Genomic DNA, 15,417 nt, shown 5'->3' on the forward strand with positions numbered 1-15,417 from the left:
ACAGAGGCACATGAATGGGGACACAGTCAGAAACGCTGGTGAGAGGTGACACCAAGGAGCTACGTGAGAGGTGACACCAAGAAACGTAATACAGAGATAGACGGTGATAAGTGACAGCTCCAGATGCACTCAGAGGCCTGTAACATTTAGTATAATATTAACTGTTCCTTGGGGTCCATACCCATCTCTGGAGAGCAGCTGTCGGAAGAAGTCATTGGCAGCAAGCTTGATGGCCTTTTCGGGGGTGACCAGCGTCAAGTTCACCGCAGCGCCTGTGGCACAATTGTTCAGAACAAATCACTTTCTGTATCACTGCGGACAATACTCTGAAAACACAATCTGCACAGCCATGAAACATCCCTTCACTGCTACAAGCATCAACACCGAGCAATGCACAATCTGAATTCACACTGTACATAATCTGCACCACATAAACTACAGACTATAATCACTCAATCATCTTGCATCACCTGAATACACCAGGGTTTGATGGAAAAGTAATATTTAATTTCTATCAATGTAAAAAGGCAATTCATTCCCATTGTATTTTTAAAATATGTAAATCATATTTTTAAAGGGAATTCCATTGTTTGTTAAAAGGTCATCTCTGCCTTTGAGGATCAATAAAATGATCTTAAAAATGGAACAGCGGGATCTTGTGGTTTCATGTCTGATCTTAAGCTCACCCCTGGACCGCGAGGGGGTGGGCACACCAACACAAGGGTTTGTGCAGACAGTTTCAATCGTGAGAACAATGGGATGAATGAATAAACTTTTAGGCCTTTATGAAGGAAACTAAGATACAAAGAGCTATAAGGAGCCCGTTCCACAGCGGGCCCAGAATGTGCTCCTCCCGTGACCGGAAGGAACACATCTGTTTTGGGGAATTTGTACACGTTTTTATGACAAAGCATGGAACAAATAGAGAATCTAAGTGGGGAGCTAAAGGAGTGTCTTCGTCCTTGTGCGAGATTGTCACAATGTTACATTGCGATGAACTGTCAGAATTGTGACATTATGCATCACTTGACGCCCATGGCTTCCTTTTAAAAGGAAACTGTCATATAAGGTATAGCAGTAATACTTGATACAGGAAAATAACTGTCCCTACAGCTACAGCTCTCATTTCATGAGGGAAGCAAAGAACATTGGTTTTGGGATGAGGAAGAACAAAAACGTTAATTACCTGTAACCACCCTGTTGCATAGTTTTGCCATTTAGCAGGTGGACTTGGAATGGTATTTTTGTGTTTTGCAGTATGTTTAGAAGTACTACAGTACTGTTACTGGAGTACTATAAAGCGCTATTCATTAAGTGTTGAGGTCTGGGCCCCGCCTCTCCCATCTTGTCTGGGCAGAGATCTCTGCACACATAAGTACGTGTTTTAGTAGAAAATGTGGGAGGGAACGAGGGGAGTAGCTGGAAAATGAGAAATTCTTGCTTCCAAAGGTGAGGGCTTAAGGCAGGAGTAAGGAAGGGTGTAGGGAGGCTTGGGTGGATTTTCAGGGAGGGCATGCAACCCACCCACAAAAGATGGCACTCACAAACTGCCCTTCTATATTTACTACAGCCCAAGAAAACTCCAAAGCAATCGTAAACACTCTAGAGCAGTGATACTCAAAGTGCGGCCCTCCTGACATTTAGGAGCGGCCCACAGGTCATCAGCAGCACTGTGCTGTGCTGCTGTTTTCTTTGACTTCGCACTAGCACTAAAAATTATAAATAAACGGGCAAGTATTCATTTGGAGGCTAATTGAAAAGGGAGTAACTAGGGTGTCCTGGAACTCAACTTTAGAAACACCTTCATTAATAAATACATCTTGAAGTGAAAATATAAAAGTATGATCTGTTTGAAATTCAAAAAGTGCATATCATTAATCTGCAGAACCATTTCGCCTTAGTACACACGATTATTTCACTGCATTGAGAGGTATTTTTTAAAGTGATATTTTTCAAACATAAATTTACAAACTTTCATCCCCCATGCACCCCCACACCCTGACAGCAATGTGAACTAAGAGGCTAGTCAGTTGTTATGTGAACTCTTTGGGAGGGCTGGGTTTCTATTATACATGAACAATATTATAGCTTTTTAAATCAGACCCACAAGGTTTTATACAGCATACATCCTGAAGACGTATTTCATGGTTCTTAAATGTGACTATGAAGGAAAAGGAGGTAAAATGAAATAAAACATTTGCCTGGGATCACACAATTTGGTTAAGTGGAGAAGTCGGGATTTATACCCAAGTTTCTGGTTTCACATTGCGCAATGCAGACACCGGATGTATATGCTTCATTTCCCCTACAACCACTTTACCACTACCCCTCCCCACCCCTCCGACTGCCACCCTGCTGGCATCAATGCGGCCCTCGGTCACATCACAGACCAAACTGTGCGGCCCCTGGGAAAATGTTTGTGAGTGCCCATGCTCTAGAGTAAGGCAAACCACTGGTACTGCAAAACCCTTCCAAAGAAAATACTGGAGGTAGGGACATAAAATAAAACCCCGTAGGAACTTTTGTTAAAAAAAAAAAAAATCAACATATACGTACTTTTTAATGTTAATAAATCTATAAATAAAACAATTCTGATTTAAAAAAAAAATATTTTCTTAACTTTTTTAATATAACAAGACTGTATTTAATATGAGGAAATGTTGCACCTTTCAGACCTAAGAGATTATTATCTCCAGGTTTTGTGCAAACTGAACAGGAGCAGGTGACAAGGAGGACTGTGTGGTATCAAGAACCGGGGCGTTATTCCATCTTTTAACCCGCTTGCTGGTGAAATAACATGCCACACTGCCCATGACACAAAGAACAGGTGTGTGTAAAATGCCAGCTATTGAGTGAACCATACACCCAACTTGCAAAATGCATACGCCTTCACCACTGTTGTTTCTACAAAGTTTTACCTGGAGAGCATAAATAATGCCGGTATTACACGTTACCGACGCCGCTCATTCCCAGACTCTTCTCAACCCCCCCCCCCCACACACAGCTCATTCTCAGGGTCACTCTGGTGAGTGTTTCAGATGCTTCCATCAGAGCTGACCATACCTACGCTCATCTAAACAGCACTCGCCTGGTTCTCTTCTGGGTGGACCAAGAAATAACTACCTGCCAGAATCCACATTCCCAAACTTCGCGGTTGTCCCAGTATAGAGCCCCTGAAGAATGCCTCCATGGCACCCCCTTGAAGTGCCCATTCTCAGACTTTCCTCCATCTTCTGAAGCATGGAACTAACAGCCCTGTCATCTGATGCCAATCATCAGGCAGTCCACCAAGCAACTTCTTTGGGGAGGGGGTAAATGCCTTAATGCACTGCAACAGTGGTATGGGCGAAGCCAGAAAAGCCTTAAATAAGTACTTTATGTGAGTTACAGGGAAAGAGATAGGTCAAGGGAAAGTTTGGAATAAAAGGGTTAGTAAGCTAAAAAAAAAAAAAACAAGAACCTACATTACATTTTGTAATGCCTCAACGAATGTTATTAGCAGTATTAGCATTTGTCAATACATTATTGTAATCTACATTGAATGAGAAGGTCTCAAGGGAAACCTCATGAACTTGATCAAAATTCTGCCCTTTTGTGCACTTTTCAAACTGGTGCAGCGGGGCACGATGAGATGTGTCCTCTCTCCTTCCGATGTTGCCAAGCAGCAATGCATCAAGACTGCCCATGAACCGCTGCAATCTTGTATGGACGGAAATGAATATTCACCTCTATACATGCCAAAGAAGCCCTCCGAACGGACAGTTTTAATCAGGCAATCCAACCTGTAAACATAAAATGAGAAAAGATTAATTTTTTAAAATAAAGATTTAACAAATTCAGAGGCGATGAGAGAGAGCAAACAATCTCTTACCAATCACCAAGCCATGCAGTTTACCAGCCGCCATTTATCAATAAATGTAATCCCAGAATCAAGGTAAAACATGAGCTATTGTTACTGTAAATATACAGGTACAAATATTAAAAGAAATGTAAAATATTAAAGTACTGGAAAAGGGAGTGTTGTGTTCATGATCGAATGCTGAGTAATGCTGGTGTCAGCTTGCAGTGGCTGGAGTGCATAGGTTTGTGTATCTGAATGAAAGCAAACCATTTTGTTACCAGTATTGAGTGCGCTTGTATTTGTATTACAATTGTGTGGTGTTGCACATGCATGGGTTTTCTGACTGCGTGATTAGGAGATGAGTCCTAGACATGAAAGGTGGAGAAGGTTGGGAATACACCAAATTGCTCAGACTCCTGAAGGGACTGTGAGGCAGCTATTTTGTGTGCGCGTTAGAAGATCAGAGCTGAGTCGTGCAGTGGTTAGAAGACGACTAGAGATAAACACTGAAGAGTGAATCAGGCCGACTGCACTCTGTTTTAGTCTTGTGCTTCTCTGTCCAAGATAGGGGTGCTGCAGGCACCTCACTTCCTGTGGAGTGGGTGCCCAATATTTTTAAGATCGGTATTAAGCAAGCTAACAGGCGTAGGGATTGGTTGACCTCTTTTTAACAATTTTAGAGTTCACTTATCATGCCAAAACATTATGGGGATGAATGGGGCCGTCTGCAGCCGGACAGGTATATACAATTTATGAGTGCCAGTGAGTGATGGAAAGAAAAAGCCTTGTCTGAGAAAAGGTAGGAGAAAGTACTTGTTTTATTTCAAACCCTCCATGATTTCTATTGGAAGGAAAATGTTACTTACTCAGTAAGCATCTGTTTGTGGCATGTATAGCTGTAGATTGACAAGCTTAGCATAATCCTGCCATCTAGTGTTGGGCTTGGATGTGTGCAAGTTGTTTTTCCTTGAATAAAGTCTTTCGAGTCACAAGGCAGTGTGAATCCTCCTTTTGCTGGTAATGCGCATGGTCATTGACTCCATTGTTAGATTTTTTTCCTGCATGGCAGGTGAGGAAGGAACGTGAAGCAAAGCGTGGTATAAGGAGGGGTCGTTGCAAAATAAATTTGTGGGAAATAGTAAAAGTAACTGCAACAAGCACAGGTGTCCAGAGAGGAGGTGTGCATGTGAAACTACAGCACTATATGCCACGAACAGGTGCTTACCGGGTAAGTAACATTTTCCGTTCGAGGCATGTGTGATTGTAGATATACATGCTTAGCATAGACTGTAAAGCAGTCCTCCTTCATAAGTGGTGGCTTTGGGGCTTACAATTGTTTGAAATAATGTATGTAGAACTGCTTAGTTCACATTGGCTTGTTGGTGGGCAAGCACATCTACACAGTAATGTTTTGTATATGTATGCAGAGTACACCATGCAACTGCTTTATATATGTCAGCAAATAAGTATATTTTCTAGAAAAGCCCCTGAAGCTCCTTTTTTTACGAGTGGAGGGTGCTCTAAGAGGGATAGGTAATGTTCTGTCAGCTCTAGCATTGCACGTTTGAATGCATTTAACAATCCAACATGCCTGACTTAGAGATGGCCCTTCCTTTGTGTGATTTTGAAAAGCAACAAAGAGGTATTGTGTTCTCCTATATGATTTAATTCTGTCAACATCATACGTGAGAGCTTATTTTATGTCTAAGGTATGTAGAGCCCTTTCCGCAACTGAGTCAGTTTGGGGAAACAGACAGGAAATTCAATAGACTGATTAAGGTGGAACTGAGAAACCACCTTTGGAAGAAATTTAGGATTGGTACGAAGTACCACCCTATCTCTATGCAACTGGAAGAAGGGTGCTTCTGAAGCCTGAAGCTCACTGATATGTCTGAGTGAAGTGTTAGCAAACCTCCAGGACAAGAACTGTATGGAGCAGGATTGGAGGGGTACAAATGGAGGGCCCACAAATCTTGTTAATACAGTATTTAAGTTCCATGTAGGCACAGTGGCACTCTAGGTGGCATGACTCTTTTAAGACCTTACAGAAATGCTTTAATGACTGGAATCCTGAACAGTGAAGTGAGTGGTCTATTTTGTAGATATGCTGCTACTGCCGCTACGTGTAACCTTATAGAAGTAAAAGCTAAACCAGTGGTATAAAAATGAAAAAAGTAGCAGACAATGTCTTGAATCTTGACTGCTAATGGATCAGTGCGGACAAACCTTTTCCATTTAGCAGCATAATAGTAGCCCTGCATGTTTCTTTAAGAATGCACATACACTGCTGTGAGAGATTTAAGTAACCAAGCTCTAGGATTTCAGGAGCCAGATTGCAAGGTTTAGGGACCCGGGGTCTGAGTTTCTGATTTCTCCATGGCTCTACGTGAGAAGGCCCTGCGTGTTCTGCAGTACTTCGTCGGGAACTACTGAGAGTTCTAGGAGAGCGTCAACCATGGTTGCCTCGCCCATGTGGAAGCCACTAGGATGATGAGGGTGTGAGATGTCTGCTGAAGTTTGCAAACCACAAACATAAGGAGTGGGAGAAGTGGAAAAGCGTAAGCAAATATCCTGGACCAACTCATCCATAGAGCATTGTCTCTGGACTGTGGGAACCAGAGGCCAAGTTTGGGCATTTGGTGTTTTCTGCAGTGATGAATAGGTCGATTTGCGGTTGACCCAAACACTGGAAGGATTGGAGGACTTGCAGGTGGAGTTTCCATTCACAGACCTGTTGGAGTCTCCTGCTGAAGAGATATACAAAGACGTTGTCCCATGCCTGGCAGCTCGGGATGGACTGTTCCCATGAGTAGCAGGGTCAGTATTGATTTGCATAAGGCGGCCTCTGCCTAGTGGTGTAGTAAAGCGGTTTCTTAAGTAGGGTAGTTGTGAGACCTCACCAAGTAATAACAGCACAGTCTTTATCAGGACTAGTTAGGTTTCCTTAATAAAACCCTTAAAGCAGCCCTGGGTACCCATGGCACAGAGCAGCCAGGCTTAATCAGAGAACAAGTGTAAAGCATGTAGAAAACAGAGAACAGGTAGCAAACAGAACACAATAACAATTTGACACCAATTTATAAAAACAGAGTGCCACCAAACGACAAAAATCTATTGAGGTAAATTGGAGATATTAATTTTAAAGGTAAGTAGAAAATCAGTTCAATCTTGGGAAATATAATAAATTGTAAGTTGTTTAGCAGTTTTTAGCCAACTGTCTAATATGGCTACTTGTCTTTACTTGGACAGGACACAAGTTAGGGGTCAGTCACAGGGACCACTGGGGTCCACGGACACAGTTACCTGTAGGGTACAGCAGTCTTGGGGTCTGTTCTGAATTTATATCCTGTACTGTGGTCCAGGCAAGAAGTTGTCCTGATGCTGGAGAGATGCGGTGAGTATTCCTGGGGCCACCCTGGTACTCATGAGTGTCGTGGGTCTCTGGCCTCGGGACTTGATCACTCATGATGCAACATGTAAGTCAAGTGCAGATCCAGTCGCCACTGGTCAACTGGTTTCCCAGTTACAGCAATTTCATAGGTTGCTTACAGCAACTCTTTTGCTTTGGGGGACAAGAGTCGATTTTGCCCTCGGCTACAGGTCCCACAGAGAGGGCACCTCGTGAAGGTCAGGACTCAGGGGCCCACAATTGGCACTTTGGCGTCCATTGGCGGTCAAGCATTTCTGTGCAGCTGGGCTCTCGAGGAGTGCAGGGTTCCTTAGATTGTGATGGAACTGAAGCTTAACAGGAGACTAGCAAAATGGCTCTTGGAGTCACTTCTTCCATCCTGACACAAGTGGAGCGCCTTATCACAAGTGGGCACAGCAGGCACAGTCCCCCCCTAAGGCGTACCCTAAATAATGAGGCACTCCTTCTGGAGAACCAGTTCTGCAATGAGTTTCCCCCTCTGCAGGAGAAGCTAGCCTGTTGACCAACACAATGAAGTGGGAAAGTGAAGGAGTGATCGCCATTTGCTTCACTGACGCAGTAGCCTCTTTGAAGATGGGCCATCTGTCCCACTGTCCAGCACTCATCCTGCTGGAGGAGGTCACACCTCCTCCCTCCAGAAATTGTCTTTGTTCCCTGATCTTGAGAACTGCTGCAGATAGACAAGCAAGGCTGTAGAAGGTTTGGGCAACAAAGTGGTGACTTTCTAAAGTACATTTTCTATTAAAAGTTATCCTACATTTGATCTCACCATGAGCCGGGTTTAATCTAAAGATTAATTTCATACTTTAGCATAATATTTTTGGTGCTCTGAAATGGAAATTAGCATTTAGGATGGTGGCTTGTGAAACTCCATGTTAGCCAACAGGACCACCGGCCTTGCTACAGTGAAAATGGCAATTTTGTGATTTATACTGTCAGGGCATGTTAGACACAAAAGGAACATACTGTTCTTTTTTAAGTTAAGCACCCTGCCAAATGGGCTACTAAGGCCTTCCGTAGAGGTGGCTTATTAATATTTAAAAGGAAGGATTTGACCGCCTGGCAAATTTGTTTATTTTGCCCTGTTGAGATGGAGTTTTAAAGCTGCCCGACAAGGCTGCAGTGGCAAGCCTAGAGTCCCCACCATGTCACTGCACGGTGGCACAGTTTGGTGGTGTGGTAGACTAGTGACATTTAATGTACTAAAACTGGGTACTTATGGTACAATATACTAGGGACCTATAGGTATGCTAAATGGGCCATCTGGGTAGTAGTCAATTGTACACATATTTTTGGGGTCAGAGCACATGCATTGGGGCCTGGACAGCAGGGAACAGTGTACTACAGAGTCGAAAAACCAGCAACATGAATCCAAACAAATGGGGGGTGATCGTGCAAAAAGAGGTCCTTTCCTACAAACGACATAGTGGCCATGCAATGATGGGTTTCAAATGCTAGCCAGAACAACTGTTAGTGGTTTAGACTAATTGCTAGCATCCCCCCATCCCTTTTTGTGAGTCTGGCCTTACCATACAGAGCCTAGACAAAGCCTTCAGATAGGCACAGTTTGTCTGATATATATAGAGCACAGTTCTTGCACAGCACAGTGTACATCCCAATAGGCATATACTGCACAAGAACACGTTGTACACAATGTACACACTCTGCCACAGTTACTGACCAGCGGGCTCTGTACAAAAAAACACTGGACAGCTCAGACAGCCAAAGTGATGCACATGTTAAAGGCACAGTGACAGCATGCACATGACAATACTCTCCAGTCAAGCACACACAGCACAGCCAGGCACACAATGTGCAGTCAACATCAAACACACACATAAACACATTGAATAGGCAGACAACACGCAGCCTGTGATACACAGCAATACATCAGCAGCCAGACAAGCACAGTACTTGTCAAGTCAGACACTACACACCAGATCAATGTACACTGGAAGGATACTACACAACTACATCATATGACCCAAATGTTATACACTGCCTGTGTAGATGCTACTGAAGCAGACTAAACTGCACAGTCAAAATGAAACATACAAGGACAAGACTCTCTGCAGCCAGATACCCAGGATACTGTACAGCCAGGAACCTAGTGCACCGTACAGTTAGACATACAATGCACAGACCTACACTCTGCACACTTATGGACTGGTGCACAAGAGTAGTGGCCCCACAAGCTGGAAAAATGCAGAGGACAAGGCCTAATGATGAGCGGTAGGCGGGCAAGAGAAACACGCTGGGCTGGGTGAGGAGGGACTGATCGCAGGGCTCTGTGGAGGTGGAGGGGGGGGGTTGACGAGGAAACCTATGCAAATACCATGTTTACCTATGCAGGGGCAACCCACCCAACTCAGGACATAATCTGATGATAACCCCAACACCACCGCCTCCAGAAGCGGATATTGGTTTGTTGTGATAGACGTTTATGTATGAAAACAAAATAAAAATATAAAAAGAATCTGCACAGTTAAGAATATAAAACCATACATACATATTACACAGTGGCGGACGCTAATGGGAAGTTATGGTTCAAGACGACTGTTAACTAAAAATTCAGTTTTTGATTTGCAGATAACTAATCACCATGGAAGGATCTGCACAAAATAGGGCACTTGTTTAGCTTATGCACCTAAGGTCCAGGCTGGCCATTTTCGTGCAGTTCAATGCAGGGGAAGAATGTTAAAGGATGGGGGCCAAAAATACATGCATTTGTCTGTGTAGGCTCATTAGAAATTGTGTTCACTGCTACAGCACAAAATGCTGAACGGATTTACGCTAAACTTAGCATGAATAGAGAACTTTACTCCGAAACTTGCTTATCCTGGCTTTGTGTAAATCCATAGAGTGGTTTTTGAGAGGCTGGAGATAGAAAAACATGTCAGACGTGCAGGAAAGGGTAGCACTTTGTATATAGTGTCAGTTAAAATCCAGACTTCTGAGAAGTGAGATTTCTGTCAATCACATTTGAATTTTGGAGATGTGATTAGTTGATGGGGAAGGGATCAAAATAATGCACAACAGGACATACATTTCACGTGAAAAGGGCTAAAGGGCATGCGCAGTGCACATTGGACACATGGCAGGTGATCGCACCATATGCCATAAAACCCCAGAAATTCACTTTAAAAAAACTGTTGATGGTTAGTTATGACCTAGAAAATGCAAAACCTAAAAAAAAAAAAAAAAAAAAAAAAAAAATAGAAATTCACCAGTAACAGTATGCAACATACAGCGCGCACTATAACCCCCATAATTTGTTGCTGGTAGACAGCCTTTTTTGGTTTTTTTACAGTTGTCTTCGGCAAAGGGTTAACTGAGCAAGATAGAAGGGCCGAGTTATGGTGTTCGCTGTTCAACTTATCCCCTAAAAGGCAAATGTAATGTTTTTATATATATATATATATATATATATATATATATATATATATATATATATATATACCTATATATATCTAAGAGACACAGGCAATACAGAAAAAGAATACACATAGTACAGTGCACAGACCTATATATATTACAGAAACGTGTACACAAATGCAGATTGCTAAACTTAGTCCGACAGGCACTGCAGTCAAACACTGCAACTAGGATTCTTCCCTGCACAATCAGGAAAATGCAACACACAAGCAGATGAAATGACGAACTGTGCTGCTAGGTACTGGCTTATAGTCTGAACAAGCATAAAAAAAACACTTAGTTTTCCGTGCAAGCCTTCTATTAAAACAAGTAAATGCCATGCCAACTATGCTCGACATACTTTCCAGGGTGATTCATCTAAAGAGGAGGAGAAGAGACGAAAACCCAGGAGGGTGCGGCATGGGAAGCATTTAGAAGCCAACTGAAAAGTGAACACTGGGGACAAGGAAGGGAGGGAGGGAAGGCAGACCAGCCTAGAAGCTGACAAAAGCAAGAACACCACAGCAGAGCACCAATAGTGAATGCTTCTGCCCCTCCCTCTTGGACAATCTTCATAGTTGTCCCAGATTCAGCCACTCCTAAAGCCACTTACTGAGGAAGTAAATGTGTCCTTATTCAGATCTACCACTCCTCTCAGACTTTCCTTGCCCCCATGCTCCGTGTCATCAGTTACGCCTTCCGTCTAACCCGCTTCTCCTTGTTTCGCTGTCGCAGTAGAGGACTTACCTCACCCACTTCCGCTGAGCTCAGACGATCTCTGTGTTACACACCTAGAATCTTCTCACTGCACTTTACCCTTTTCACTCGCTTTCCACTCCATTCGTACTCGCCACGTAGACCTATGACTGTCACATACACACACACGCAGCACTCCACCTACCTGTGCAACCTCTCTATGCGACACCCCACCAACTCCCACTTCAGCGGACTTCATTTCATCCTCAGCGCCCAGATGCTCCTATCTCTCCACGCTTAAGATCTAACTTTCGAGCAAGTGAATGTCCAACTTAACTAATTAAATGCTTCACTGCTGTGAAGACTCTCTGTTTACAACTCTGTTTCTGCAAATATACCACTGTAAAAACGCAGGATATAGTTAAGCATGGTAATAGGATCCCAGCACACATAAAAAAAGCGGGCGAAACCCAGAAACACGTGTCCAGAGATACACAGCAATTGCTGCACCTACTAAGGTGAAAGACTTTGATTACTTTTGTTAATGTGAAAGAATCTGAATGCATTTACCAAGATGCATTGGGGCCAACTTTTTGCTGGAGTGTGAGGCAGTGTGCTCCCTTTTTTTTTTTGCACTGTGTTGAATGACGGCTCCCTTGAGCTAACGGGCTGACGAGCCTTGGTGAGGCACCTGCGCACCAGAGTGGTACATAAACCTGAGAAGACGTTTGGTGGCATTTCAAGCAACCCCACAAAATACGCTGCTCTCTGCTGATGACGGGCGAAACCCAGAAACACGTGTCCAGAGATACACAGCACTTGCTGCACCTACTAAGGTGAAAGACTTTGATTACTTTTGTTAATGTGAAAGAATCTGACTGCATTTACCAAGATGCATTGGGGCCAACTTTTTGCTGGAGTGTGAGGCAGTGTGCTCCCTTTTTTTTTTTGCACTGTGTTGAATGACGGCTCCCTTGAGCTAACGGGCTGACGAGCCTTGGTGAGGCACCTGCGCACCAGAGTGGTACATAAACCTGAAGACGTTTGGTGGCATTTCAAGCAACCCCACAAAATACGCTGCTCTCTGCTGATGACGGGCGAAACCCAGAAACACGTGTCCAGAGATACACAGCACTTGCTGCACCTACTAAGGTGAAAGACTTTGATTAATTTTGTTAATGTGAAAGAATATGACTGCATTTACCAAGATGCATTGGGGCCAACTTTTTGCTGGAGTGTGAGGCAGTGTGCTCCCTTTTTTTTTTTTTTTTTTTTTGCACACATTAAAAAAGCCTAGAAATTCACGGAAAAACCCCAGTTAAAGTGACATTATAGTTAGGTGTGGAAATAACACAAAACTAACATTTAAACCATCCCCTCCCCCAAAAAACACTGAAATTCACCACTTAAACATTACTGACCTAAAAATAAATTGCGGCCTCGTCATATTCAGCATTTCACCTCACGCATTACTTCACTCATGACATTAAATTCCATAATGAATTACAACACTGATGATATATTAAATGACATAGTTGATGACGCCATTGATATTTTAACACCTAACTATAATGTCACTTTAACCTTTGTTTTTTCCCAGTGAATTGCTGAAGTGTTTTTTTAATGAAAGGTAAGGACTAATTAACTTACCTAATTATAATGCGGGACATTACCATCCAGTCGGGTAGGGCAGAGTCTGCTGCGCTCCTCCGCAAAGAAATACAGTGATTAAGGAAAAGCCGTGTTGCGGCACATGGGACGAGCTTCTCTTGGTCTTTCATGGAGCGGCTCGTGACGATGCCAGCTCCACATGGATATTGCTTGTCCCCTCATTCGACTGTCAATTTTCCCCCACCTCTGTCCCAAGAGGACGTGACATTCGTTCTCTTACACTACCCCTATAGGTCTCCACATACACCAAAGGGCAGCCCTTACGCCCCCTACTGGCACGGCTGCACCACACCTGCAAATGATTGCATCTATTATGGAAAAACCAGGCCCCCAGATCTGTTCTTGTTCCTATGGCTATATAATAATAAACCATTTTGGTTGCAGGTTATTAGCCAGGATTTACTTATATGTATTATAATAAGTAGAATGTGCTTTTCTTTTGAATCGATCATAGATGCTATATATGACAGTGCAAAACTTCAATAAAGCTTGTTAAAAAAAAGTTCTCAACTATAGTTATTTTAACTTTTCTTTTTCTTTTGGTTCTAGGAATTTCTGTGGATTTTTTATCATATTCAGCCACCTCCCCGCTAATCACAGCTTTCGGTTGTGTGTAGTGGGTGGTTAGCTGCCTGGCCTCTTTCAAACCCCTGCACCCAATCGTCCACTAATGCCAATCTCCTGGAAGACCCCCAACCCACATTTAATTTGTTATTATTAATATTTTAGATTTTTGTGAATACCACGGTACTCACGAGGTACCAGAGCTCAAGCTTCACCAGCACAGTACCTTGCGGGCTTCCCCCAAAGGGGTTACATGGGGGGGGGGATGCTTCAACAGCGGTTCCTCAAGGGAAAGCTATGCCGGATCCCACCAGAGTACCCTATTACTCACGGCACAAAAAACAAGAGCCAGGAGATCAGGGTGTCTCTACTCTGCTCCAATATACAAATTTTTTAAAACAAATTCAGGACAGAGGGACCAATTCCTTGGGTCCTGTAATGGAAGGGTCACTATATTTTTATCTGGATTGTGGTCAGCACATCAAATCTCTTGATGCAGCGGGCAGGCTCCCTCTGCCAATCAGAGAGCCTGATCTTCTTTTTAATTTATGGTTCCTGGGACTCCAGTGGCACTTCCACAGGACTAAACGTTCAGATATACCTAACTTTGTATCCACTTCATGACCATCCCGAGCCCTTCTTTTATGTGAATTCCTCAAAAATGGATGAATGGATTTACACCAAATAGTGTAAAACACACTTTCTGAGTAAAGTTTTAACCTTCTGCCAAATTTGGTGTAATTTCGTTCAGCCGTCTTTTTCTGTATTGGAGAGCAAAGTTTCCTATGGGAATAAACATGGGTAATCAACGTTTTCTTCGCCCCCACTTCACAGACTACCCCAAAACTTTCCAGGAAGGAGCTGCAGTGGACACATTTTTTAAAAATGTTGTTTAGGAAAGTTTTGGCTGCAACATTAGCTCCTCAATGCCCACCTTGGAAAACCCTATCCTCCTCTCGTAGCCTCAGTGTTTCTCAGTCTCATGCCTGCTTCTCCTTTTACATGTTGATGCAATATGACTCATATGTAGTTACATACAACAAAACCTAGAGCTGTCCTTGTTCGAGGCTTATCGCCTGTGCCTCGGGCCAACAGCAACTTGAAAGCAAAATAAACACAGCTGTCAAAAAGCCTATTGTTAGTAAGCTTTCTGATTATTATTGTATTTCATAATGATGCTCAAAATGAATCACTCCAGGGAGTCCATTGTATGCCAAAATAACAGACAGGGTGAATGCACAGCTGTGGCACACGAGAGCCATTGTGTAACTTTAACAATATAATCCACCTTTTGTGTCTATACAATTTGTTTTCAATGTGTTGCCATGTAAGTTCTACCTGTTGCTGTGTTGTGCACAATGGGTTCATTTATACAGTCGACTGAAAACCCTGGTGCTTCCTGGCAGAAGGAGTCCAGGGAGCGCTGTCTGATTTACTAACAGGCATCAAGAGTTCTCTTGCGAACTTGCAAAGTAAGACGCAGAATGACCAGTAACCCAAAGACAGAAAATGTTCAAGAATCAATCTTTGTCAGGCCTCGCTTTCGCAGGAGGAGCAACACATCCAGGAGGATCAACCTCAAGTCAGTCAAGGAGGAGTAGTGGAAAGGACGTCCACGCCCATCATGTGCTCCTCGCACTTGTCTCTTTTTTCTAATGTCACAAGCATGTGGTTTGAGCATCAGCTCTTTGTAGTTTCTATTTTTATTTCTGAAGGAAGCATTTCGACGAGGAACACTGCGCACTGAATTATACACAGTACATCTGGATAGTGTAGGCCGGTTACTACGCGGAGATAGGTT

At 43.2% G+C, this 15,417-nt stretch overlaps 1 protein-coding gene across 2 annotated transcripts in view; it reads right to left on the reverse strand.

The window, feature by feature from the left end:
- The window catches only part of SLC25A18 (solute carrier family 25 member 18), a 187,666-nt gene that overhangs the window by 46,546 nt on the left and 125,703 nt on the right, over positions 1 to 15,417 (reverse strand). For both annotated transcript variants that reach the window (XM_069228060.1, XM_069228059.1), the window contains exons 4-5: positions 3,727 to 3,782; positions 182 to 272 (exon numbers count right to left, since the gene is read on the reverse strand). In XM_069228060.1, the coding sequence (XP_069084161.1) occupies positions 182 to 272; positions 3,727 to 3,782 (147 nt within the window). The remainder of the gene's footprint in view (positions 1 to 181; positions 273 to 3,726; positions 3,783 to 15,417) is intronic.

The sequence above is a fragment of the Pleurodeles waltl genome, chromosome 4_1 (genome assembly GCF_031143425.1).
Source record: "Pleurodeles waltl isolate 20211129_DDA chromosome 4_1, aPleWal1.hap1.20221129, whole genome shotgun sequence".
Taxonomy (NCBI): Eukaryota; Metazoa; Chordata; class Amphibia; order Caudata; family Salamandridae; genus Pleurodeles; species Pleurodeles waltl.